A 26,718-nucleotide genomic window follows, 5' to 3' on the forward strand; every position below is an offset into this window, starting at 1 on the left:
TTATAGAACTTGGTTTGTCCCCAAAGTATTTGTTTTTATTTTATCAGTGTGCTGTTTTAACCCATAGGTAAGTTTCATGTTCTTTGTGTTTTTAGTTAGGCTGTTGACTTATCAGTTGTTTTGATTTGGTTATAGCCCGAGAGAAGAATAAACCTGAAGATCCTCCCTCAGATACTGATATTCTCATTGTGTATGAACTCACTCCCACTCCTGAGCAGAAAGCCCTTGCAGAGAAACTTCTGCTTCCTTCAACTTTCTTTTGTTATAAGAATAGGCCAGGTTATGTTAGTGAAGAAGAGGAGGATGGTAAGTATTCTTAAATTGATAATCTTAGTAATCAGGAGTATACTTAATTAAATTAAGTTTAATTAATTATTTAAAGCCTGACATTTTCCCGAAGTGATGGCTCATGCCTATAATCCTAGCACCTGATAGGTCAAGGTAGGATGCTTATGAATTCATATTCATGGGGAGTTTCAGACTAGCTTGAGTTAGAGAGTGAGATCTCATCTCAAAAAAAGGAACAAAATTGAAACAGATTCAGTATCCTTAGAGGTGGGTATTTAGCCTGTGTATATAAAATAGTCAGTGGATGAAATCATCAGAAGAATGGCATTCATTAAAGAAGCCCTTAAAAAAAGATGGTTATTATATGCCAGGCTGATGTTTTGACGAAATTGGAAGTAATCCTAATTCCATAAGTATTCAAAGCAAAAGAGGGAGGATAACGTCCTCAAAGTCTCAGTAAGATCCTTTGTGCTGTGATATAGAATATCATCCGTGGGGCTGGGTGAGCACATATTGTGAGCTGTGTGGAAATGACAGAATGGTAAGTGTGAGAGGAGCACAAGTGGAGACTAGTAGTAGCAGTCGGAGGTCAAAGGCCAGATCGGCAGAACTGAGGACCATGTGATACAGAGAGGGAAAGGAAGTGGAGGTCATTTCTAGGTTGGTATATAGGAAAACCTACTTACTAAAATTATTTTACTCAATATAATCAATTGTATATGAAGATGAAGATTTTGAAATGGCCGTCAAGAAACTTAATGGAAAACTCTATGTGGATGACTCAGAAAAACCATTGGAAGAAAATCTAGCAGGTATGTTTATACAACTTTAATATTTTAAATGCTCTCTCTCTCTCTCTCGCTCTCTCGCTCTCTTTGTGGAGACAGTATTTTTCTGTGTAACAGAGCTGTGGCTATTCTGGACTTACTTTGTAGACCAGGTTAGCTTTGAATTCACAGCTATTTCCTTCCCTCACTGCTTCTGGGATTTAAGGCATGTGCCACAATGCCTGGGTAAAGTCTAGTCTTTTAAAGGTACTTTTTACTTTTACTCTGATATATGTTACGTCTAGTTTTACTTATGGGATACATTTAAAATATTAACAGAGATTAATGTTAGTTGAAAAACACTGGTTCACTGGTTGATTTTCGTAGTCATGAGCATTCATAGTCCTTGTTACGGAGGTCCTTAAATTGTATTGAAAACCCTGCAGAGTGACAGTTATGGACGGGTTGGGTTTCTGATTGTGTCTTTGCTTGTGTTGTGTGGCTTTTTCAGATAATGACAAAGAATGTGTTATTGTTTGGGAGAAGAAGCCAACAGTTGAAGAGAGAGCAAAAGCAGATACTTTAAAGCTTCCGCCTACATTTTTCTGTGGAGTCTGCAGTGACACTGATGAGGACAATGGAAATGGGGAGGATTTTCAGTCAGAGCTTCGGAAAGTTCAGGAAGCTCAGGTTAGACTGCCCCCATTGTTGCCTTTCCATTCTCTGGCCTCTGTTGGTACATTTTAAATCTTACTGTCCAGTCTAATACTTGGCCTTAGCAAGCACAAGTGCCAGATTCTGTAAATGGAGAGCCATGTTACTATTCATGAATGAGAACACTCAAAATGGTTAGGGCATTGAATCCGAGGCTCAGTATCATGTCAGTTAAAACACCACCAGGAGTCTTTGTAGATATAAACAAAATTTGCTTTAAAATTTCTTTTCTTAACAGTTAAATTGTAGCTAATATTAGCAAGTTTTTTTTCCCTGTTTTCCTCATTTATCGAAAATGTTCTTTTCTCACATAATGTATCCTGATTACCATTTTCCATTTTCCCCTCCTTCAGTTCCTCCCTGTTTCTCTTCCCTCCCCTATCTAGATTACTTTGTCCATCATTAGAAAATAAACACTGCTAAGGGAGAAGAGTGCAGGCACTGTTCCCCTGGTGTCCTTCATACACTCTGGCTCTTACACTTTTTCTGTTTCCTCTTCAACAGGGTTCCCTGAGCCCTGAGAGAATGAATTTTATAGGTACATTATGTTGAGGATTGCGTGTTCTAAGGTCTCTGATGAGTAAGAGTTCTTAATCCGAATATTGAGTGGTGTTCCTTCTTACTGTCTGTCTTGGCTGAAATGATAGGTTTTTTTTTTTTTTTTTTTTTAATTTTTTTTTCAGTTTGTGGATGGTTCTGGCATTCCTAGGAAAGAATTCAACTTGGTAAATTGTGTTGCTGTTCTTAAAAGTGGATGTTCCTTGCTTCCATATAAAAACCAGTACTGGGGTTGGATGGATACCTTAGAATTTAAGTGTATGCACTTGCAGAGGACTGGAGTTCACTTTATAACACCCATGTCAGTCAGTTGACACACCATCATCAGGATCCAAATACCTTCTTCTGGCCTCTTTGGGTACCCTGAACTCACTTACACATAATCTCTCACATACACACAAATAAAAATTAAAACTTAATTCTGAGTTGGAAGTGATAGTCCACATCTTTAGTTTTGTAGAAGCAAATGTGGACATCTCACTTCCAGGCCAGTCAACATAGTGAAACCCCACCATTAAAAAAAAAAAAGCTAATGGTACTATAGCAAATAAATTAGGAAATACTTTTGAGTGCTACTATATTCTTCTTGGGGGTGGGCGGGGGCGTTCAAGACAGGGTTTCTCTGTGTAGACCTGGCTGTGGCTGTCCTGGAACTCACTCTGTAGACCAGGCTAGGTTAATCAGTGATTCATTTGTCGCTGCCACACCACTAGGCTATTTTCAAAAAGAGATTTTGTCTGATTGATGTTGTTTCCTAGTAAGTGTTTGATAGTTTTAACTAAAGGAACCATACCAGGATTGGTGTTTTCTTAAGACCTTGAAAACAATTAAATGGGAAGCACTATTCCAAACGTCTGTTTAGGTTATTAATCTCTTTGTTACTGAATGAGTTTTAGTTGGAGACAGGGCCCCATTGTAAGTACAGGCTGGCTTTGACCTTCCTGGGAACTTCTCCTCTCCTCTTCAGAGTGCTGGGATTGTGGGTGGTTGCCATACAATGTAGATCTGGCATCCATTTTCAGTCTCTTAATGCTTGTGTTATTGAAGTACCTAACCCTCTTTGCTGGTTTTTTTTTTTTTTTTTTGTTTTTTGTTTTTTGTTTTTGTTTTGGATCTAGTAGAGGGTGTGTCCATTTCATGTGTTTGTCTTGTTTACTAATGCCTTACATTGCTCCTCTCTCCCCATTTCTGACCTTTCCGTTTTTTATGGTTCTTGCCCCCTTACCCCATGGTATGAACAGATTTTGATTTCATCCCTCTCTTTGTTAAATTCCATTGATTTGTGCTCTTTATTATATCTTTCTTGCCTTGGGTTTACTTTGCTGTTTTTCTATTTCTCATTGTAGAAGCATGAGTACAGAGGTAAGATTAAGAGCATAATGTTTATACAAATTCTATTGTCCCTTCAGTGTTACTTAGGCACACAAGTTTTAATGTGTGTTGCTGTCATTTCTATTCAGGTCAAAGGACTTCTGTGCTATGCTTTTCACCTATCCATTGGACAGTTGTATAGTGACTTTGTATATATAAGGCTTTGCTAGTGATTCACGGTCTATGAGTATATTTATAGTTTTATTAGTTTATAGTTATATTGTTCCATGTATTGTTTTTATGAATTAAAACAGGGTATACAGAAAAAGGAGTGAGAGTAGCTTAGTGCTATAAAAATAGCACCCTTCCCCCCCTTAATTTCAGTTCATAGTTTCATTTTAAAAAATTCCTTAGGTTGTTGTGGGGTTTTTTGGTTAATTTCCAGAGTAGACAAAAAGAGTTGATTTTGATCGTTCTTTGTGTTTTCATTGTTTATGGAGGAAAATATCTAAGGTGGTTCTTATCCTGCCATTCTAGGAGAGTAAATTGATCTTTTCATCTTGATCACGCTTCTTTATCACTTGTAATTTTTCTTAACTCTGCTTTGTTTGATAAAAATTCTGTCTTTTTGAATATCTATGAGATATTAATCTTTAACTTCATCATTATGCCCCCAACCCTTTAACTTTTCACTCTCCTCCTCTTAATGTCCTGTTGTGTGTATTCTTTTCCCAGGGCCTTGCAGGTGATGTACTGCTACATGGCTACCAAGATAACTCTCCAACCTTTGTGTTTTCTGTAGTAAAAACAAACAAGCAAGCAAACAAACCCAATAGAATAATCTTTTACTAGTGCTTAGACCATTTGACATTCATTTAATCAAAGGGGTTGGTTCTAAGTTTACTGTTCATTTTAAATTTTGCCTGTCCCTTCCTGGTTTTTATTTCTGTTAATTTTCCTGCCTTTTCAGTGGTTACGCACACCAGGGGCTGGAGAGATGGCTCAGCGGTTAAGAGCACTGACTGCTCTTCCAGAGGTCCTGAGTTCAATTCCCAGCAACCACATGGTGGCTCATAACCATCTGATGTCCTCTTCTGGTGTGTCTGAAGACAGCTACAGTGTACTCATTACATAAAATAAATAAATCTTTAAAACACACCAAACTTTATAGAAACCATTTACTATTTTTCTATATCTTTTGATGGCTGTAGAGGATGATGTGTTTTGTTTCTTTCCTCTTTGTAGAAATCCCAGAGTGAGAAAGTGACTAACACAGTTGGTATTGAGCAGACAGGTGAGACTGAAGCAACAAACCCCGATGGCTCTAAGTCTGAAGAACCCGATTCCGATACCAAACACAGTAGCTCATCTCCTGTCCCTGGGACTATGGACAAGCCTGTAGATTTGTCCACTAAAAAAGAAACTGACATGGAATTCCCAAGCCAAGGTAAAAGATGATCATGTGTTTATATTATGCAGTATATACAATACTGCCCGTGTGCTTGAGAAAATAGAGTAGATTCTGAGAACTTAGTTGGAAATGTTTAAGGTGAATATAGGAGCATAATTATTTGTCACAGTAACCAAACAAGTAATATTTCCTTCTCAATAAATGAAACAGTAAATAGTGACATTTCATCATTTGGTATACTTTATTTTTTAAACACAGGGTCTCTCTGTGTAACCTTGGCAGACCTGGAACACTCTGTAGATCAGACTGGCCTCACATTCACAGAGATCTGGCTGCCTTTGCTTCCAAGTGCTGGGATTAAAGATGTACACTGACACACTCAACCTAGCACTTGATTTGAAGCTATTAGAGAATAGAGAGCATTATGATTGACCTCTTTGCATAAGAATAATTTGCTTGCATAGTCATTTTCTTGGTGTTACTTGATTGTTGTGTTATGTATTAATTTTACCCAAACATACTCAGGGTGCTTGAGTTATAGATTATTACTGTAGAAGCTTAAGATTTTTATGATACTAAAATCTGTACAAGCTATAAAACTCACTTGTCATTTACAGTAATTGCTGTTAATGTTACTATGTGTCTCAGTTTTTCTGGGTTGGAAGGAGTGTCTTTGGGAATTGTGTTTCTTTATACATGGACAGTATTTATAATACCATCTTCTCCTGTCCAGAACTAATCCCAGCAGAGGTCACAAATAGCATATTTATGTTACTTAATATATTGGGACAAGAAAAATAACTTCACAACCAAAAGCACTGTTTTCAGGTAAAAGTAAGTAGGCCAAAGCAATTTCAGAGATCATGAAACGAGTGGAATTTAGACAAGGTGTCTAAATGTAAAGAACACAGAAAAATTGAGAAGTGCCTACTGCTTATGCAGCGTTTAGTGGCCAGCACTCATGGCAGGTGGCTAACTCACACCCTTAGCCCTCTTCTTTCTGGGAGCTTGTACTCATGTGCATTTATTTGCTCACACACATGCAGAAACACACAATTAAAAATAATAAATCTTTTAAAAAATGTTTGGTATAGATGTTTTTTCTAAGATCTTACCTTTGACTGCTTGTTTGAGTGTGTAAGAACCTTGATAAAGAGAACTTGTGTACCTCAGTGGATTTGTGAAGTGATTGTGGTTTAGGTTTTAGATTGGTGTTCATTGGGCATAGTACCTGTAAAGGTAATATTACCGAGTAACCTTGAAATTGGATGTATTTTGTAACTTAAATATAGTTTGTAGAGCCTGGAGAGATGACTCAGCAGTTAAGAGCACTAATTCCTTTTCCAGAGGTCCTGAGTTCAATTCCCAGCAACCACTTGGTGGCTCACAACCCTCTATGATGGGGTCCAATGCCCTCTTTTGGTGTGTCTGAAGAGACCAACAGTGTATTGAAAAGAATAAAATAAAATAACTCTTTAAATGATAGATTAGGGGTTGGGGATTTAACTCAGTGGTAGAGCGCTTGCCTGGGAAGCGCAAGGCCCTGGGTTCGGTCCCCAGCTCCGGAAAAAGAACCAAAAAAAAAAAAAGATTATATATACATATGTGTATATATAAATATATATAAACACATACATGTATGTATATGTATATATACACAAATACATATATATATATACATATATATGTATACACACAGTTTGAAAAACATAACTCAGAAAAATTAGTCTTGAATTTGAAGGCATTCTAGAAGAGTAAATACTAAATATAAAAAGTGTATTTTATACCCTGCCTCACCTAGAGTACTGAGTTCTGTTTCTTCTGGAAATAGTTGAGTCTATCTCAACTCAAACAGGAAATTGTTTCTTCCTTTTGTCAGGGGAAAGCAAGACTGTTTTGTTTGGATTTGGAAGTGGTACAGGCCTGTCATTTGCAGACTTGGCTTCAAGTAATTCTGGAGATTTTGCTTTTGGTCCTAAAGGTAAGATCAAGAGGAATGACACGGGGCTGGGGATTTAGCTCAGTGGTAGAGCGCTTACCTAGGAAGCGCAAGGCCCTGGGTTCGGTCCCCAGCTCCGAAAAAAAGAACCCCCCCCCCCCAAAAAAAAAAAAAAAAAGAGGAATGACACTAATATTGGTGTCAGCCATGTGTATCAGAAAAAAGCAGTCCTTTTCATGTTGTGAGTGTAAATGGAATGGCCCTGTCCTTGGTTTGCTTTTTTAGTAATTAGGATTGCACATTCTCTCATTGATGATAATAGCTGTAAGAATTTTCTCTTAACTTATCAATGCTGATAGCCCTTTCTTTCTCATATACATGTATGTTTTTCAGTTTTGGAATAACCCTGACTTGGTTTTAAGACTAATTGGATCTCTGCATTAGGGTTGTGCAAATTTATTGTGTTTAAAGTAAGTTACAAATTAGTGTAGTTTCTCATTTATTTATCAGTGGCGTTTATATTTTTAAGATTTATTTGTGTTGGAGTGTTTTTGTCACATGTATGCAGTGCCCTCAGAGGGCAAATCCTCTGGACCTGGAGTTAGAGATTTGTTTCAAATCTTATAAGTTAGAGATGGTTATGAGCTGCCATGCAGGTGCTATTTGTTTCAAGTCTTATCACCATTAGACTTCATTCTTTTTATTCATAAGATCTTTCATATTGTGATTATAGCACCATTTAAACTATTCTTTAAGATGTTTAGAGAATAAATTTTAGAATGCTAAAATAATACAATTTAAGATTTTAGTCCTACTTAGGTCTTTATACATTTTAAAGTTCATGCTACTTATAGAAACACATTAAAGTTTTAGAAACGAGTGATAGAACTAGACAGTGGTAGTGCACACCTCTAATCCATTCACTCTTGAAGCGGAGATTGGTCTCTCTGTGAGGCCATGGCTAACCTGGTCTACAGAGAGAGTTCCAGGATGGTTAGGGCTATATAGTGAAACCCTGTCTCAAAAAAAAAAAAAAAAAAAAAAGAAAAAGAGAGAGAGAGAGAGAGAGAGAGAAGAAGAGAAAGAAAAAAAAGAAAGAAATATATTTTTATTGCAGCACAGAGAAATCCTGTCTAAAAAAAAAAAGGAGACAAAAATATTGATAAGAATTCATATTTTACTTATGCCCAGTTACTGTCTTTTGAGGTAGGGTCTTACTATGTGTCCTCACCTGGCTGGAACTCTTAATGTGACTAGACTGGCCTTCAGCTCACAAAGATCTGTCTCCTGCATGCTGGATTAAAGGTGATACCAAGCCTTTAAACTTTAGTTTTAACATATTTAATAGATTAGAATTAAAAGATGAGTAGTGAGTGAGTAAGTAGACCAGAACAGTAGGTGTACTTACTGCCTCATCCCCACCCCCAGAAAAAAGCCAAATGAAAATTGGTAGTGATTGCTTATTACCAGTATTGGTCACTGAGTGTGAGAGAACTTAGCTATCAGGCGAGCCTCGTCTTAGTAGATATTGTCATTGCAGCCTCTCTTCACTATCTCTTTCCTTGGTTGTTTTGTTAACATAGGAAGCATGAAGCCAAAAGTAGATTTTGGCTTTATCAGTTCCCTGCTTTGCTTATATTTTATTTTCTTCAATGTATTTATTTTCTTCTGTGTTGAATCCTTTAGTTTTGCATTTTTTCTCTTTTCTTCTTCCTTTTTGGTGTTTTGAGACAGGGTCTCACTATAATAGCTCTGGCTGTAGGAACTCATTGTGTATAAACTAGGCTAACCTTGAACTCACAGATAATCTACCTACCTCTTCTTCCTGGGTATTAGTATTAAAGATTTGGGCCACTCAGTCTGGCACCTTCTTTCTTAAAATAGTTTTTAACCTATAAATACACCACAATTAATGAATTGTATTCCATAGTTGTTGAAATTGCCAGAATAATATTACTTTAAACACCTCAAACAGATATTGTTGAAAATTACATGTACTGATGTATTTCATCATTGAAAAGTAATCTACAAAATGCAAAATTATTTTTTATAAAAATTTAAGAGTTCACTGTTTAAATAGCCTAATTTATTTATTAGATAAAAATTTCCAGTGGGCAAACACTGGAGCAGCTGTGTTTGGAACACAGTCTACAAGTAAAGATGGTGACGATGAAGATGGCAGTGATGAAGACGTAGTTCACAATGAGGACATCCACTTTGAACCCATAGTCTCCTTACCAGAGGTAAGGGCCAGGAAGTGAACAATTGATTAGTAATGGGGTGTAAAATTATGCCCTGGTTTGATTTTTTTTTTTTAAATACTGCTGTCTACATTTTTTCCCAGAACAGCTAAACATTATGTTCTATTTGTTACATTTCCAGACTTTTTTCTATTTTTTTAAAAGATTTATTTATTTATTATATATAAGTACCTGTTGCTGTCTTCAGACACACCAGAAGAGGGCATCGGATCTCATTATAGATGGTTGTGAACTGCCAAGTAGTTGCTGGGATTTGAACTCAGGACCTCTGGAAGAGCAGTCAGTGCTCTTAACTGCTGAGCCATCTTTCTAGCCTCAGACTTACTAAAAATTATTTATCTTATGTGTATAGTCTTTTGCCTACATGCAAGTCTATGTACCATGCGTGTGCCTATGGTCATATTCCCTGAGGGTGTCATATACCTTTGCACTGGAGTTACACACAGATGGCGTTATAGATGGTTATGAGCTGCCATGCGGTTGTTGAGAATTGAGCCCAGGTCCTCTGGAAGAATATCCAGTGCTCTTAACTGCTGAGTCGTCTCTCCAACCCAGATTTCCAGCCTTTTTGTAGGAATTGCTTTGAGGTATTTTTGGGTGCACTGCGGAGGATACAATCCAGGGCTTTGCTCGTGTTAGTAAGCACGTTAGTACTTGGGGCCCACTCAGCTTTCCCCTGCACACATGTGCATCTTTGTGTGTGTTTATAGAGTGTGTACGTAGCACAGAGCATCTGCGAGAACACAAGCAGGTATTGTACATGGTGTTATGTGGAGGTCGGGACAGCTCTCTAGGGCTTGGGCGCAGGTTTTTAGGACTGTGTAGCTAGCATGCATGTTTACTTGCTGGCCATCTTGCTCAGCCATAGATATTTTTGTTATATCATTAGGAGATCATGTTCATCTTCATAAAACAATTTTAGGGGTGAAATAGAGAAGACATTATTTTAGAAAATTCTCATGTCCATTTTCAGTCTCAGTTACCGTCACACTACAAGAATCAGCACTGCTGGGCTGGAGAAATGGCTCAGCAGTTAAGAGCACTGGCTGTTCTTCCAGAGAACCTGGGCTCAATTCTCAGCAACCACATGGCAGCTCATAACCATCTATAATGAAATATATAATAATATCTATAACAATCTTCTGACCTGCATGCATACATGCAGCCAGAGCACTGTATACATAATAAAATAAATCTTAAAAAAGAAAAAGAGAGCACTGCTGTGGCTGAGAGATCTGCTCACAGGTGATGTTTGTAACTGTTGTTGGTTCCCAGCATCCACAACGGCCTCTAACTGGCTCCAGGGGAAATCCAATGCCTTTGGCTTCTGTAGTCATCTGCATGCATATATATGCACACACTCGCATATAGACTTATACATAAATTAAAAGTAAAGTACATCTTTTAAGAAAATTAAAAATGGTTGGAGGGAGAGCTTAGTGGCTAATTCCCAGTACCCACATGGAGGCTAACGACTGCCTGTAATTCTGCTTCCAGGAGATTTTATACCTACTTTTGGCATCGGGGCAATGGAAGACTTTAATGCATAGATACACATGCAGGCAAAACAGCCATAATCATAAAATGCCATAAAAATAGAACACTTGGGTGTGAGGTTAGTTTTCCAGACAGCATATTGTTATACAGTACTAGCCCAGAGTGGCCTCAAACCTGTGGTAATCTGTCTCTCAGGCTCTGGAGTGCTGGGATTGTTGAGCACCCATGCAAAGAACCACATTCTTACTGGTCTCATACAGCTCAGACTGACCTTGAACTGACCTTCCACTCCAGTGTTGGGATTACTGCTGAATACTGCCATGCTTGGCAAGAATCAACATTTTTGAAACCTCTTGACCTTTTAAAGGCATTTTCTTCCACAGCGATAAACTTTGTAATAATAAATCACATTAATGCTTAACCAAGTCAGATATATTACTAGTGTAGGCTATTAGATACCATATTGTAAAACCTTTTGGCATTGGTTAATAGCATTTGTTATAACTAGCCGTTTATGTAAGTTATTCTCATCTTATGTCATAGGTAGAAGTGAAATCTGGAGAAGAAGATGAAGAAGTTTTGTTCAAAGAGAGAGCCAAACTTTATAGATGGGATAGAGATGTCAGTCAGTGGAAGGAGAGAGGTATTGGAGATATAAAGATTCTTTGGCATTCAGTGAAGAATTATTATCGGATCCTAATGAGAAGAGACCAAGTTTTTAAAGTGTGTGCAAACCATGTTATTACCAAAGCCATGGAATTAAAACCTTTAAATTTTTCAAACAATGCTTTAGTTTGGACTGCCTCAGATTATGCTGGTGAGTGTGTACATTCAAATGCCTTTTAATTTGTTTGACTTTTCTGATATCTATAACCTACACATGCTTTGTAAGTAACTTTAATATTAAGGTCTTCCCATCCCCACCCTCACCTCCTTTTAACAGATGGAGAAGCAAAAATAGAACAGCTTGCAGTGAGATTTAAGACAAAGGAAATAACTGAGTGTTTTAAGAAAAAAATTGAAGAATGTCAACAAAATATAATGAAACTCCAGAATGGACAAGTATCCCTTGCAGCGGAATTATCTAAGGAGACCAATCCTGTGGTGTTTTTTGATGTTTGTGTGGATGGTGAACCTCTAGGACGGATAATCATGGAATTATTTTCAAATATTGTTCCTCAAACTGCTGAGAACTTCAGAGCATTATGCACTGGAGAGAAGGGCTTTGGTTTTAAGAACTCCATTTTTCACCGAGTAGTTCCAGATTTTATTTGCCAAGTAAGTGTTACTGTACATACATACATCATGATATCTGGTAAAATTAGACCACACGGACTTGGGAAGGTATTTCTTCTTGCCCTTATCCACATCTTGTGAATTTTCAGTTTTCCCACACTGTAATTGGACATTACTCCTTTTCAAACATTCAGTCTGAAAGGCTCCAAATTTCTAATGCTTAGTGTCTGCCCCCGATTGCCCACTGAAAACAAAACAACAAAACATATTTTTTAGTTTCCAAATTTTTTAAAATTTCTTTTGAGACAGGGTTTCTCTATGTTCTCTTGGCTGTCCTGAAGGTCACTCTGAAGACCAGGCTGGCCCCAAACTTAAGTCTACCTTTCTCTGCCTTCTGAGTGCTAGGATTAAAGGTGTGCACCACCACTACTGCCTTGCTGTCAAATGCATTCTAAAAGAAATAGAGCATTCATGATTTACCCCATCAGGCTGATTTCTGTGTGTTTCAATGTTTGAATCAGTATTAACAGAAAGATCTTTTTGTTTGTTTTCAGGGAGGAGATATTACCAAATACAATGGAACAGGAGGACAGTCCATTTATGGAGATAAATTTGACGATGAAAACTTTGATCTAAAACACACTGGTCCTGGCTTACTATCCATGGCCAATTGCGGCCAGAATACCAACAGTTCTCAGTTTTTTATAACACTGAAGAAAGCAGAACATTTGGACTTTAAGCATGTAGTGTTTGGGTTTGTTAAGGATGGCATGGATACTGTGAGAAAGATTGAATCATTTGGTTCTCCTAAAGGGTCTGTTAGTAGAAGAATTTGTATCACAGAATGTGGACAGCTATAAAATAATTTTTCACAGTGGATTTTATCTATATAAGCAGTTGAATTTATGCTTAATTGTTACACAGTATAGTAATTATGTTCACCTTTTGAAAACAGACGTTTCTGATGTATAAATGTAAAATTGTAGCTTATAGCTGTTGTCACTTTTTAGTGTGTAATTGATCTTGCATGGTGTGAAATAAAAGTTTAAACACTGGTGTATTTCAGGTGTACTTGTTTTTATGTACTCCTGACATATCTGTATTAGAATGGCTAATACTAATTTTGTTAAAAGCAATAGAATTTCCCAGACTATTGAAGGAATATGATATATGCAATCTTATTTTAATTCCTGTTAAGATATCTGGACTTCTTGCATGGTACTTACTGAATAAGGGGACCACAATGCAGATAACTTTATTTTAGATTTGAAATATATATGTATATATATAAAACTATTCCTGTGCTCATCTATGTATAGACTCAACTTATGAATGATAGAGCCACAGAAGATGAGAGTTAACCAAAGTGCTCTTCTGGAATTTTTATGCTCCTGTATAGTTAAAATTAACTTTTAAGTAGGATACTGTCTTTTCTTAAGAAATGTTGTGCTCTTTTGAAGACATTAATTTTTACATTTTAAATAAGTCGATTATTTCCTTAGCTAGCTTTCTCTCCTTCTTCCTTCCCATCCTCCTTTCTTCTCTATTTTCTTCCTTCTTTCCATTCACTTTTCTGTTACCTGTCTCTACTACCTCAGAAACTTCAGCTTGGTCCTGATGATAGAATTGAATTTTTCTCTAGTTCTTGTGATAAAGTATCAATATTTTTTAAAAGATCGATACCATGTTCTTTGGTTAAAGATTTGCTTTATATTAGATTGTTGCAGTACCTTTTTCTGGTGAATTTTGTAGCAGAAATAAAGTGATGATTGATAAGTCATGACATTTAAAACATTGATTACTTGTGCATCTAAGTTGTCTGTTCCTTCTGTGACTAGATGTAAAATGGGATCAGTTAAAGGCCAGCACTCTCTGAGCTCAAACTTCAACACCAAGAGTTTGCTAAACACTGAAAATGTACTTGGATATGGTTTGTGTCAAGTTAGGTAAACAGAAGGGGATGTTCTTATGGGCCTACTCAGTATAACACTAAAAGGAATCTAGTTAAACCATAAAATTCTCTGTAATCCAAACTTAAGTATTGAATCACCTGTTTTCTTGTGTCCAACCATTAGATTGGACAAGGCAGGTTATGGCTTACTTAATGAATTTATGTAATAGCATCACTATAAAAATACTTAATCCCGCAACCAGATACATGAAATAACCTACCTCAAGTTGGCCTTTTAAAGAGAACCATGTACACTTAGTAGCTTTTTTGGAAACCATGTAATATAAAGTCATGTAAAAGTGGTGAAGTTTTTCAGCTGAGAAGTCGATGCCATATTTTTAACCTAAGTAAATGAATTTTTTTTTTAATTTTGAATTCATCTTCTGTACCCCAGGATTGCCTTGAACTTGTAGCTGAGGTTGGACTTGAATGCTTGATCTCCATTGTTACATGTGCCACAGTTGCAAATGCTTTTTAAGAGACATTTTATATTATTTCAAACCATTAAGGTTATTAAAGACCTTTCAAAAACGTGACAGATATCATGTTAAACTAACTTTTCTAGTAATGGTATTAATAGTAGAGATGTTTACAACTTGGTGAGTTACCAAAGGTTGTGAGCTACTATTAAGGTGCTGGCAGTAGAACTCCGCTCCTCTGGGAAGAGCAGTGTTCTTAATGGCCGAGCTGTCCAACTCCAACAAAGAAGTTTAAAAAGAAGCTTATGGCATTTTATAAAATGCTTGATATTTAAGAACAATGTTATCTGTTAAGTCACTGATAATGGTATAAACTCACATTGATAGGCTTTATGCTCATTAAAACCTACCCCCAAAGAACCAAAATAACTAGTTTAGATGGTACTTTTTAGCAAAAAGTGTTCTGTAAGCAATTATTTTTTGATAGTGAGTTTTTTGTCTATTGCTAAAGTATCAGCTTCTAAAAGTTAAAAGTAATCCAGAGAATTTAGGGGCTGCTATTATTCCACATGTATATTTTCAGTGTTTCTCAGTGTAAGTGTCTCTCAGACTGAACAAGTATGAGCTTGTATGATAAGGTTGAACGCAGTAAGTACTGTGCGCTGTTGTATAGTTGGGAAAGAGGTATTTTAGTTTATGAGGCAGATCTCCCTATGTAGTTGAGGCAGTTAATTGTCCAACTGCTTTTGACCATGTAGCCCAGGCTGTCCTGCCTCTGCCCTGCCTGCCTATCTCAAATTTATTTTAGGACCTTTTTGTACCACTTATGGAAACAGGCAAAGGAGTATAAAGGTAATCTGAGCTCATATGCTTAGCGTTCATACATGTCCTGATTTTTCAGTGATTGTAAATCACTTTTGATGAAGGGACCTGTGTTGAGGCAAGTTCTAGTGCACAGTAAATCTTACCCTGTGATCCCTGTGGCTCCCCGCCCTGGGGAGCACAAGACATTCGCCTTCTTGTTGTCTAAACCAGCGCTCTCAAGGGAAGATGGAACTCTCTTTTTTCACGCCTCACATCATTTATGGAGGGTAAAAGACTTGGAACTGAGAAACTAGAAAGGGCAACAGAGACTGGGCTGTAGTGTGTCTTTGTACCAACTTCCGGCGTCCCCGGGGGCGGGGTCAGCGGTGGTGACGTTTTGCCCGCGGCTGACGCGGCCGTGAGCGCGGTTCCCCCGGCGACCGCAGTCAGCGACCCACCATGGAGCGCCGAGTGGTCAAGCCACCGGGGCAGGATATGGTAGTGGAGCGGCTCAAAAGCCGCTACGGCCTAGCGGGAAGGTGCTCCGTGGAGGTGAGATGGGTGGAAGCCGTGGTGGGCTGTGCTGGGCGGCTGCGGGAGGACGCGGGCCCTTCCTACAGGTAGCTCACCAGAGAGCGCCCTCCCTCAGGGAAACCGCCGAGAAGGACGGGGCGTGGCTTTGGTCCTAGTTACCAGTGCTAGCAGTGACCGGAGTGCAGCACTCTGAAGTAATTGCAAACTTAGGAAAAAGTGGCGATGTGTATTCTTGTAGTCCTCCTTTGAGGGCGCCATTCACCAGGAGATTCTTCCCATTTTTGAGGGGGGCCCCCACTGAGGCCATGTGATAATATCCTGTGAGAGGTTGGCCAAATCTTCCAAGAATGCTGGAAGAACGAAGAGGGAAACCAATTGCAGACCTCCGTTTTGCAGTTGCTCGTTTTTGTTTTTGTTATATATTTTTTTTTTAAATCACCCTCCTTTGGTAACAGAGTTAGGCGTTTACAATTCAGCTGAGAAGCCTGCTTGACAGCCCAGCATGCTCAAGTTTATATAAAGCACAACAATGTCTTCAAAAAAAAAACCATCTGAGGTATGGGTACATCATTTATCTTAACTTCTTCAGAAGTTGAGGAAAGTCGGAGTTATTTTTCTGTTTCTTCCCACATTTGCTGGCATTCCAAAACCCCTTCTTGAGAAATACCAATATTTCTCCAACGCATACTCCTCTAGTTTGCTTTTCTTGTGAAGCACATTCTCTTTTAAAGCTTTAATATCTTCCAAGAAATTTATCATTTCGACAATAATACAGGATAATGTATAGTTTGTATCGAGATTACCTCAATTATAACCTTTTGTAGAAAGTGTGCCCTGGTTCAGATACTACCTTGGGTCAGAACATTACATTTGATTGTCTATTGTTGCCTTTAATTTACAACAGATGTCCACACCTAGTTTCTTGTAACAGTAGTGCTTGCACAAGGTATGTATAAGAATGTCTTTCAGTTTGAGTTTGACTAATGGATAGCTCCTGACTTGATTCTGGTCTTGTATTTTTGGCAGGAATCTGACATGACTGGTGTGTGGGCAGCTCTGATGAATCAACAGGTACATGCTGCTTGCTTGTTTAATTAGTGATCCTAATGTTGGTTAGGGTGGTGCCCCTAGGTTTGTTCATTCTAACCTTTTTAATTATGGAAAATATTTTAAGAGAATATGTTCTAGTGTTTAACTTAAGTGTATCTTTTTACCCACCTAGCATGCGCTTTCAAATTTTGATCAGACTAAATATAAAAGAAGAATTCTGACTTCCCCAGGTAAGCCAAAACAATATTTGGTATATTTGAGTATTTTAACAAATTAACTTGAGAGAGATTTATAGAAATATTTGGACTTAGGCTTATTGTTACTCATTTTTCATTTAAAAATTTTTCAATCTGGTAATCACCTAATAATTGTGAATTTTGAAGTGAATGTGTGAGGTGTCTTCTAAAATTAAATTTAATTAGGGGTTTTGGTGTGTGTGTGTGTTTGTGTGTGTGTGTAATATAATTTATAGTATGTGTGCCTTCCTTTTATTTTCACTCCTGTGGTGCAGGGAGTCATATCCAGACTGTTAATCAGCTCTGAGCAAGTTGATCAGTGTTAAGCAAGTTCTCAGTCACTGAAGCATGTCCCTAGCTGATATGTTTGCTTTTGAAAATGTTAAAAAATTGTTACAGAGTATACTAGGAGAAAAACACTAGTAAGTATTTTTTTTTAGGCAAGAAAGAATGAACCAGAATCAAAAATAAAGGAAAAATTTATTAAGTAAATGTACTTGGAAAACATAATTTTACTGTGGATTGTACTTTTTCTTTTAATAAGCCGAAACATTTTGATGGCAATAAATATTAACTATTCCTTAGAGCTAATATTTAAGTTAAACATAATATTCACTAAACTTTAGTAGTTACAACATGAATAGTGTCTTTAATTTCATCTAGAAGTCGAGGCTGGGTCTGAGGACTGACTGGTAGACTGCACAGCTGTATTGGTCTGATTTCCAAAATATGTTACATAATGGTAGGAGACAGAAAACTCAGATAAAAGCATAAATGAACTTGATGATAAGTTAAAAAACTCTCTCAGTGAAACACCGCGGCTGCAAGGATTTCAGTACAGCTCTTTCAGAAAAGTTATGTGTACATTAAAGGCAGAATGGTTACAGTTTCTGGAATATCAGAATTAGGTCTGTAGACAAAATGAGATCATTGGAAGGATAAAAAGAGGTGACTAGTTAAAGTTGGTTGCTGAAGTAATAGTCAAGAATAACTGACAGCAAATACTCTGGATTTTTAGAATTTATTAGAAGAAAGGCATTATTTCCACTGCTAATCAAGCCAATGAGGAGAGGTTAAAAGGTTTTAAAAATTAGCAGACTTTTAAAAAAGATCGACTTCGACTAGAAATGATAAGATTTTCTGGCAATAAAGTTTTTATTCACTGAGTGTATAGTGACTAGTGACAACCCTGAAACTGTAAGCATCCTTTGAGACCATTCATCATTCTCCTGCGTCCAAATAACTCAATACACAGTGATGGATTATGCTTCTTGAGTTGACAGCAGAATTTCTGGAGAATGTAAGGAACACACGAGGTTTTCAGTTTTCTTGCCAGTAGCTTTATAGCTTTACTTTGTGATCTATAATTTATAACTATCACTTGAAAACTGCTTTTTTTTTTAATTGAGACGCTTTTTGTTACAGAATTGTCAACTGTTAAATAACTGAAATTCTTTTGCACTTTGTGATGTTTCTGTGTTCTATGGAGAAAGCTAGAATACTATACTCCCAAATACGTCCCTTAAATTTGAATACTGTAAGAAGCAGCAGAGTCAGGATAGCTCCATGAGGATAGAGGAGATGGCTTAGCTAGTTGGCAAAGTGCCTGCATTGGAAGCAAAAGGACCCCAGTGTGGATCTCCAGAACATGTGAAATCCTGATTAGGCAGTGTGTCCCTGTTGCTGGAAAGGTGGAAATAGGTGATTCCTGGGACTTGCTGGCCAGTGTCTCATCATTTGTTTAAGACTTAATCTTCGTTGAAGGTTCTATGTACGTCAGAGGTCTAAGCCATGATTTCAGTTGGAGCTTCTTTCATTGGAGCTTCTCCTGTGCGAAGTGTACTATGCATTAATAAACTTGCTTTACTCTTGTTAGCTTGTCTTTGGTTACCTGTATTTCTCCCAGGAATTAATTTATGAGGTTTAGAGAGATTGTATTTGCTCCCTGACAGACATATGTGTTTAATTAAAATTATAGAGGAGAATTGATAATTATAAAATTATAAAGTGACTGATGAGGTCAGTAAGCATTGCAGGAACTCCATCTTCCACCCTCCATTCCTTGGGGTCTCTGCCCCTTGGTGCTGGCCCATGGCATTCTTACCTCTTCCATCTGACCGTCAGCTTTCTTTCTCTTTCCCATCTCCACTGCTTCGTGTCAGCTACAAATCTTCAGAAACTTTCTTCCAGGGACCCCCTCAATGGTTACATTGTGCTGGGATTCAGGTAGTCTTCACTGTTTTTCCTTGTCTCCATTCTGATCTCTCCAAACGTACTCCCCACCAAAGGAGCTTGTCTTCCCATGCCACCTCCATTCTTTGAGGTCTCCACCTCTTGGTGTAGACCCAGGGTCCCCTAAGCACTGATCCTCTCAGCCTTCCCTTCTAACTCATCTCCATTTTTGTGTCACCCTCAGCTTGCAGAAGCACTCTTTGCTGTACTAGCCTAGCCAGAGCCACCATACTAGCCTAGGATCTATAGTGGACAGCAGCTATAAAAGAATGGAACACCCACCCAGCAAAGACAAGACCAGGTATCTACACCAAGAAATACCTCAAACATCAAAACTCTAGGTACCTGGATCCCAGCACAAAAGCACAACCGTGAACAGCCATGATGATATGCCCCCTTCAGAAGCCAAGCGTTCCTGTTGCAATAGGCCTTGAGAGATACAGTTTAACTGAAACATGAGAAAGGGACTCAGAATAGCAGTTATAAATATGTTCAAGAACCTTAAAGAGGGTATGAATAAATGCCTTAAATGAAGTCTCTGAAGACACAGTCGAATGAAATAATGAAAACAGTCCAAGACATGAAAATAGAAATAGAATAACCAAATAAAACCCAACTGAAATAAAACTGGGAATTAAAAACCTAGATCATCAAAAACTTTAGAGGTAAACCATTAATTGTAATTCTTAACAGATTACAAGACACAGAAGAGAGAATGCCTTGAAGGCAAGGTAGAAAAAGGATGGCTAGCTCTGTCAAAGAAAATGTTGAATCTAAAAAAAAAATTAAAAAAATATTCAAGCATAAAACACCCAGGAAATCTGGGACATTATGAAAAGACCAAACCTATATATAATATATATACGTGTGTGTGTGTGTGTGTGTGTGTGTGTGTGTGTGTGTGTGTGTGTTTGTGTGTGTGTGTGTGTAATAAGTATAGAGAAAGTAGAAGAAACCAGGTCAAAAGTAGAGAAAATATTTCTTTTTTTAAAAAGTATTTATTTGTTATATAATATATATAACATTTATTATATAACATATAATATTTACTATATATATGCATATATATATAATAAATGTTATATAATAATGAGTGCACAGTAACTGTCTTCAGACAGACCAGAATCAGATCTTATGTGGTTGCTGGGAATTGAACACTGGAAGGGCAGTCAGTGCTTTTAACCACTGAGCCATCTCTCCAGCCTGAGAAAATATTTCTTTCTTTTTTTTTTTTTTTTTAGATTTATTTATTTATTATATGTAAGTACACTGTAGCTGTCTTCAGACACACCAGAAGAGGGCATCGGATCTCTTTACAGATGGTTGTGAGCCACCATATGGTTGCTGGGAATTGAACTCATGACCTCTGGAAGAGCAATCGGGTGCTCTTAACCGCTGAGCCATCTCTCCAGCCTCGAGAAAATATTTCTAATAAAATCATAGAAGAACATTTCCCCAAGCTAAAGAAAGAGAGATGCTTATTAATATAAAAGGAGCTTTCAGAACACCAAATAGAAAAAAATCCCTCTGACAGAATAATAATCAAAACACTAAATGTACAGAACAAAGAAGGGATATTAAAAGCTGCAAGGGAAAAGGCAGGCCCATCAGAATAACACCTCAGTGGAGACTCTGAGCCAGAAGGACTTACAAATTCTGAAAGATCACAGATGCCAGCCCAGACCACTATACCTAGCAAAACCTAGTGACAATGGAAAAAGAAACATATTAAACAATAAAACCAAATTTAAGCAATTTCTCTCTTACCAGTTCAGCTCTTGAAGGAAAACTTTAGTCAGTAAATAAATAATCCCAGAATAGTAAATGTTAGGGGGTAGACATTCACACAATAATAATGAAATAACAAATCAACCAACACTTGTTGTTGTTGTTGTTGTTGTTTATTATTGTTTTGTTTTGTTATGCCCTGTTTGGTTTTTGAGACAGAGTTTCTCTGTGTGGCCTTGCTTGTCCTGGAACTCACTCTGTAGACCAAACTCACACCAAACTCATGGTGATCCACCTGTCTCTGCCTCCTGAGTACTAGGGTTAAAGATGTGCACCATCACCGCTGGCTTTCATTAATGATCCTTAGTTTTAATCATCTCAATTCTCTAGTAGGAAGACAGACTAACATTGGATTGGAAAATAGGTTCTTTCTGTGGCATCCAAGAAAAACACCTCAGCATTTCCAGTGTGGGATAGGAGAGGATCATTGATTTGATCAACCCACATCAGAGAAATTTCTTTCAGTAGTTGGAGTTCAACACAAAGAACCACAACTGGACAATGTGCAGAGTGAGATTTTGGAGCACTCAGCCCTAAATGGCATTCCTTTATCAAAATTCTCCCTCAGCTCAGTGATGTATGTGAAGAGGAGGCAGAAAGGTTGTAAGAGCTAGAGTGGTAGATGACTCCAAGCTAGCAGTGCCTTCTGGGCATAATATAAAGACCGTCCTGCACAGTTCAAACAGAATGGGGGTGTCAGCACTGAGAGGCAAGTGAACATGGGGTTCCAGCCCTAACCAAGAAGCTATCTGCAGTTGCTATGTGCTGCCAAAGGGAAAATCAGTTCTCCCCAGTGGAATACCACTGGGTATGTCGTTCATACTTCAGGGGAGTCCCTGTGGTCAGAAAGTTGGCCAACACAACATGAACTCAAATGGTATTTTTGTGGACACTTTGTTTCATTTTGATTTGTTTGGCCATTTCATAATTTATTTTTTGGTATTTGTAGGTTTGTGTGTGTGTATATGAGTGGTTCTTGTGTTTTGTTTTGCTTTGTTTTTATTTTCTGCTCTTTTTTGTTTTGTGTTTGAAAGGAAGAAAAGTACAGTAGGTAGGGAGATGGGTAGGATCTGAGAGGAACTGGGGAGGGGATAATAGGAAAATATTTTGTATGAAAAAAACTTTTTCAGTTAAGAACGGAATGATGGGGGTTGGGGATTTAGCTCAGTGGTAGAGCACTTGCCTAGCAAGCGCAAGGCCCTGGGTTCGGTCCCCAGCTCCGGAAAAAAAAAAAAAAAAAGAACGGAATGATGGGGCTAGAGAAATGGTTAAGAGAGCACACTGGATACTAGAGAGATGGCTCAGCATAGACTCTGCTCTTGAAGCGTTTATGGGTTTGATTCTCTGCACCCACATGGCAACTCTAAACCTTTTGTAATTCCAGATCCAGGGGTTCCAATACCCACTCTGGCCTCTGCCAGACACTATGACACACAGTCGTACATGCAGGCAAAACACTCATTCACATAAAACCAAAGCCCAGAATGCACACTGCTTTGCAAAGGGTCTAAGTTTGGTTCCTAACACTCATGTTGGTTAAAAAGCACCTATAACTTCAGCACTAGGGGAAGGGAGATCTCACACTAATACCCTGTTCTGTCTTCTGTGGTTACCGGTACATGCAGACAGACACACACACACACACACACACACACACACACACACACACACACACACACACACACCAGCTACTAAGTCATTTTTTAATTTTTTTGCATCAGATGTGGCCTTGTTTCTGACTAGTACTGAGAATAGGAATTTGTATGACCTGCATTGTATCTGACTTGTCCCCAACCTTCTGAACCATAGCTTTTGAAAGGTTTTACTCTTTGTATTAGAACATTCAATATTTAGAGTTTTTTTCTTAAAAGTTTTTCAGATGCCCAACAGACATGAATGCCCACATCTGATGAAGATAGTCCGCCCAGAGACTCCTTTAGAAAGCTCTGGACTGTGTGAAATTGAATACTGAAGCAAGCTGAGAGACCGAGGCTGTCCTCCAACTTTCTGTTAGCCTTCCTGCCCCATCTCCCAAGTGCTGTAATTATGTTATGCACCACAGTGCCCAGCCTTTTTGAGTTTTTGAAATCTAAATAATTTATGGATGTTTGCTGTGGTAGATTCTGTCAGGTAACTGAGTCAGTAATTGTGGTGATTTGAATAAAAATGGTCCCCATAGGCTCACAGGGAGTGCCACTATGAGGACATATGGCTTTGATGGAGGAAATGTCACTGGGGTGGGCTTTGAGGTCTTAAAAACTCAAACCAGGCCTAGTGGCTCATTGTCTCTGCCTGTTACCTACGAATCCAGATATAGAACTCACCTCTCCAGCACCATGTCTGCCTAAGTGCCACCACCATGCTTCCACCATGAGTATAAGGGACTAAGTCTCTGAACTGTAAATCAGCACCAATTAAATGTTTCTTTATAAGAGTTGGCATGGTCATGGCATCTCTTTACAGCACTAGAAGTCCTAAGACAGTAATCTATTTTATTTTTATCTGAAGTGAGTGTTTTACTTTCTACTGGATTTGGATAGACAGTTGTTAAAAACAAATGCTCTAGGACCTCCTATATAGGTGGCAAGAAGGCCATATTCTGGTTTCCAGGTAATACACAGTAATAACATCAGTTCTCTGGTCTATAGGGTCCTAACGTGTACAAGAAACTTTAAGTTTAAGGCACCTACTCTTGCTTCAGAGTCATTTCCTGGGTCAAATAAGAATGGACGAGCAGGGGGCTGGAGAAATGACTCAAAGGTTAAGAGCACTGACTGCTCTTCCTGAGTTCAATTCCCATCAGCCACATGGTGGCTCACAACCATGTGTAATGGGATCTGTTGCTCTCTTCTGGTGTGTCTAAAGACAGCTACAGTGTACTCATATACATAAAATAAATAAATCATTTAAAAATGGAAGAGCATTATGTAATCAGTAAAGTACAATATGAATGTGAAATTCATTGTGTATTCTCTAAGCTCATATTACAGAGACAGATAAATCAGTTAGTGATTTTAGGAAGTCAGAATGAGACCATTAGCATTTGACTAATGTTTTCTATTGACAGATGATTTAGATACTTACAGCTCTGGAGATAAAGTTGGCTCATCGCCAAGATACTACTCTGATGAAAGGAAGCATCCCATAACATCTCTCTGCAGTTCCTTCAAACATTTAAATGCGAACTGGTAAGGTATTTAGAATAATACTATTACTGTGCTGTTAGCAGCTCAAGAAGCAGAAGTGGAGAAGAGGGGTGTGTGTTGTGTGTGTGTGTTTGCATGAGAGGTTGGAAAAGCAGTCTGGATCCTGATGGATAGTTGAGGAGCCATGCCTACTTTATCATTTTATGTATCATTTGTGCTTTGTCCAAATGTATGTCTGTGTACCCGTTGTGTCCCAGGCTCCTCGAGAAACCCAGAAGGTATCTGACTGTGTGGTGTTAATAACCAATCCCAGGTCCTTTGGAAGAGCAGCCAGTGCTCTTAACCTCTAAGCCATCACTCTAGCCCTATCTATTCTTTATTTTATTTTATTATATTTTATTTTATTTATTTGTTTATTTGTTTATTATCTGTGGGTGGGGAATGGTGTGGGCATATACCAAGGCACATGTTGAGGCCAGAGCACAGTTTGTCATAGTTAGTGCTCTCTTTTCTGTGTTTGGATCCTGGGTATCAAACACAGGTTGTCAGCCTCTACCCACTGAGCCATCCCTCCTGTCCTAAGTTATTAAGTAGTTAAAAAATAATTTTTAAAGATTTATTCATTTTCTTTTGTGTGTATGAATGTTTTGTCTGTATGTAAGTGTCATATGCATGTCTGGTGTCTTTGGAGGTCAAAAGAGGTTAATAGATTTCCTGGAATTTGAATTACAGATGTTGTGAGGCACCATGCAGGTTTGAGAACTGAACCCCCTGCAAGAGAAACAGATGTTCCTAATTGTTGCACCATCTCTCCAACCTCCCTTTAAAAATTTTCTAAAAAGATATATTTATTTTACTTTCTGCATATGAATGTTTTGTACCCATGCACATCTCTGTACCATGTGCCTGCTTGTTGACTCCCCTGGGACTGCGGTTATGAAACCTTGTAGGTGCTAGGAATCAAACCCAAATCTTCTATAAGAGCAGTAAATGCCATTATCTATCAGTCCAGCAGTCCTCAGCCTATAGGTCGAGATCACTTTTGAGGCTTGAACACTCTTTAACAGGGGTTGTCCAAGACCATCAGAAAACTAAGATATTTACATTGCAATTCAAGACAGCAGCAAAATCACAGTTATGAAGTAACAGTGAAAATAATGTTATGGTTGTGGGTCACCACAAATGAGGAACCTTATTAAAGGGTCACAACATCAGGAAGGCTGAGAACCACTGAACTATAATATAGTTCTGTGTCTGTGCATCAGATATGTGTGTTGTGTGGAAATTGTTGTTAGCTGCCATGTCAGTGAATTGAGTTGAACCTGGATTCTCTGGAAGAGCAGCCAGTGCTTAACTACTGAGCCATCTCCAATCTGTATTTATTTGTTATTTTGTGTGTGTGTGTGTGTGTGTGTGAGAGAGAGAGGGGGGGGGGGGGGGGAGGGGGAGGCAGACAGACAGACAGCGTCTTACTGTGTAGTGCTGTCTATATAGGAACTGGCTATAAGGACTAGACTGCTTCAAATTCACAGAGGTCCTCCTGCTTCTGTCTCTTAAGTGCTAGGATTTAAAATGTGTACCACCATGCCCAACTTTTTAGATTTGTTTGTTTTGTTTTATGCTATGAATGTTTTCTCTGCATTTTTGTATGTGCACAACCTGTACCTGGTGCCCATGTAGGTCAGAAGAGGGTGTTAGATTTCCTGGAACTAGAGTTACAGAGGACTGTGAACCATGTCATGTGGGTGCTGGGAGCTGAACTGGGTCCTTTACAAGAGCAACAAGTGCTCTTAACAGCTGAGCCATCTTTCCAGTTCTAACCCATTTTACTTTTTAATTACCTTACCAAAATTATTAGCTTTACTTATGATTGTTTTCATGCATAATTACTTCTGGTTGACCCTACTTCCTACCTCCCACTTCCTCCGTGCCTGTGCCCCTACTCCTCATGTCAGTCTCTACTTTCTTAGTACATTTATTTTACCACCTTCTTCTGCTGCCATCATTTTATAAATCTGGCTATAATTCCAATACACTGTGACTCTGAAGACTTCATTTTCATACTATTGAGTGTGTGTGTGCGTGTGTGTGTGTGTGTGAGTGTGTGTGTGTGTGTGTGTGTGTGTCCTTAGTCATAATAGTCTACTACAAGTATGCTGTCTTGCTAGTAGATACAGGTCATAAATAATTATTACTTGAAAGTGTCTGGTCTGAAAAGAAATATATTATAATTATAAAATATCTTGAAATACTTCAAAATAATAATATAAAACCCTTTTATGTTAGTCTCTTTTTGTCACTGTGACAAAGTACATGACATAAACAAAAGAAGGGGATTTATTTTGGCCCATGGTTTCAGATTTATAGTCCATAGTTGCTGGCTGCCATAGTTCTAGGGCTGTGGTGATGCAGACTGTTATGATGGAATATGTGGTAGAGAAGCGAGCTACAATTTATGGCTCCTGGGAAACAGAGACAAGGCAAATCTTTGAAAAACATGTCTGCCTACAAGACATGAAGTCATAAAGAGGGAGCAGAAAGTGAGGGAATCAATGATTGACCCAACTTGAGACCTA

The 26,718-nt window shown here is 38.2% G+C and overlaps 2 protein-coding genes across 7 annotated transcripts in view; both read left to right on the forward strand.

The window, feature by feature from the left end:
• The window catches only part of Ranbp2 (RAN binding protein 2), a 51,175-nt gene extending 37,395 nt beyond the window's left edge, over positions 1 to 13,780 (forward strand). For both annotated transcript variants that reach the window (XM_087597191.1, NM_001191604.1), the window contains 9 exon segments: positions 136 to 306; positions 1,014 to 1,100; positions 1,567 to 1,745; positions 4,884 to 5,085; positions 6,929 to 7,030; positions 9,086 to 9,231; positions 11,290 to 11,563; positions 11,690 to 12,024; positions 12,537 to 13,780. In XM_087597191.1, the coding sequence (XP_087453317.1) occupies positions 136 to 306; positions 1,014 to 1,100; positions 1,567 to 1,745; positions 4,884 to 5,085; positions 6,929 to 7,030; positions 9,086 to 9,231; positions 11,290 to 11,563; positions 11,690 to 12,024; positions 12,537 to 12,842 (1,802 nt within the window). In that variant the 3' untranslated portion in view covers positions 12,843 to 13,780.
• Positions 13,781 to 14,462: 682 nt separating this feature from the next.
• Positions 14,463 to 26,718, forward strand: part of Ccdc138 (coiled-coil domain containing 138) — a 78,240-nt gene continuing 65,984 nt past the window's right edge. For 2 of the 5 annotated variants that reach the window (XR_015645023.1, XM_087598216.1), the window contains exons 1-4: positions 15,575 to 15,708; positions 16,717 to 16,761; positions 16,913 to 16,970; positions 24,064 to 24,184. Coding sequence is in view for 4 of the 5 variants with exons in the window: in XM_087598216.1 (XP_087454342.1) it covers positions 24,175 to 24,184 (10 nt within the window). In the remaining variant the exon portion in view is untranslated. 5 annotated transcript variants of the gene reach the window in all.

This window comes from Rattus norvegicus, chromosome 20 (genome assembly GCF_021556685.1).
Source record: "Rattus norvegicus strain SHRSP/BbbUtx chromosome 20, alternate assembly SHRSP_T2T, whole genome shotgun sequence".
NCBI lineage: Eukaryota > Metazoa > Chordata > Mammalia > Rodentia > Muridae > Rattus > Rattus norvegicus.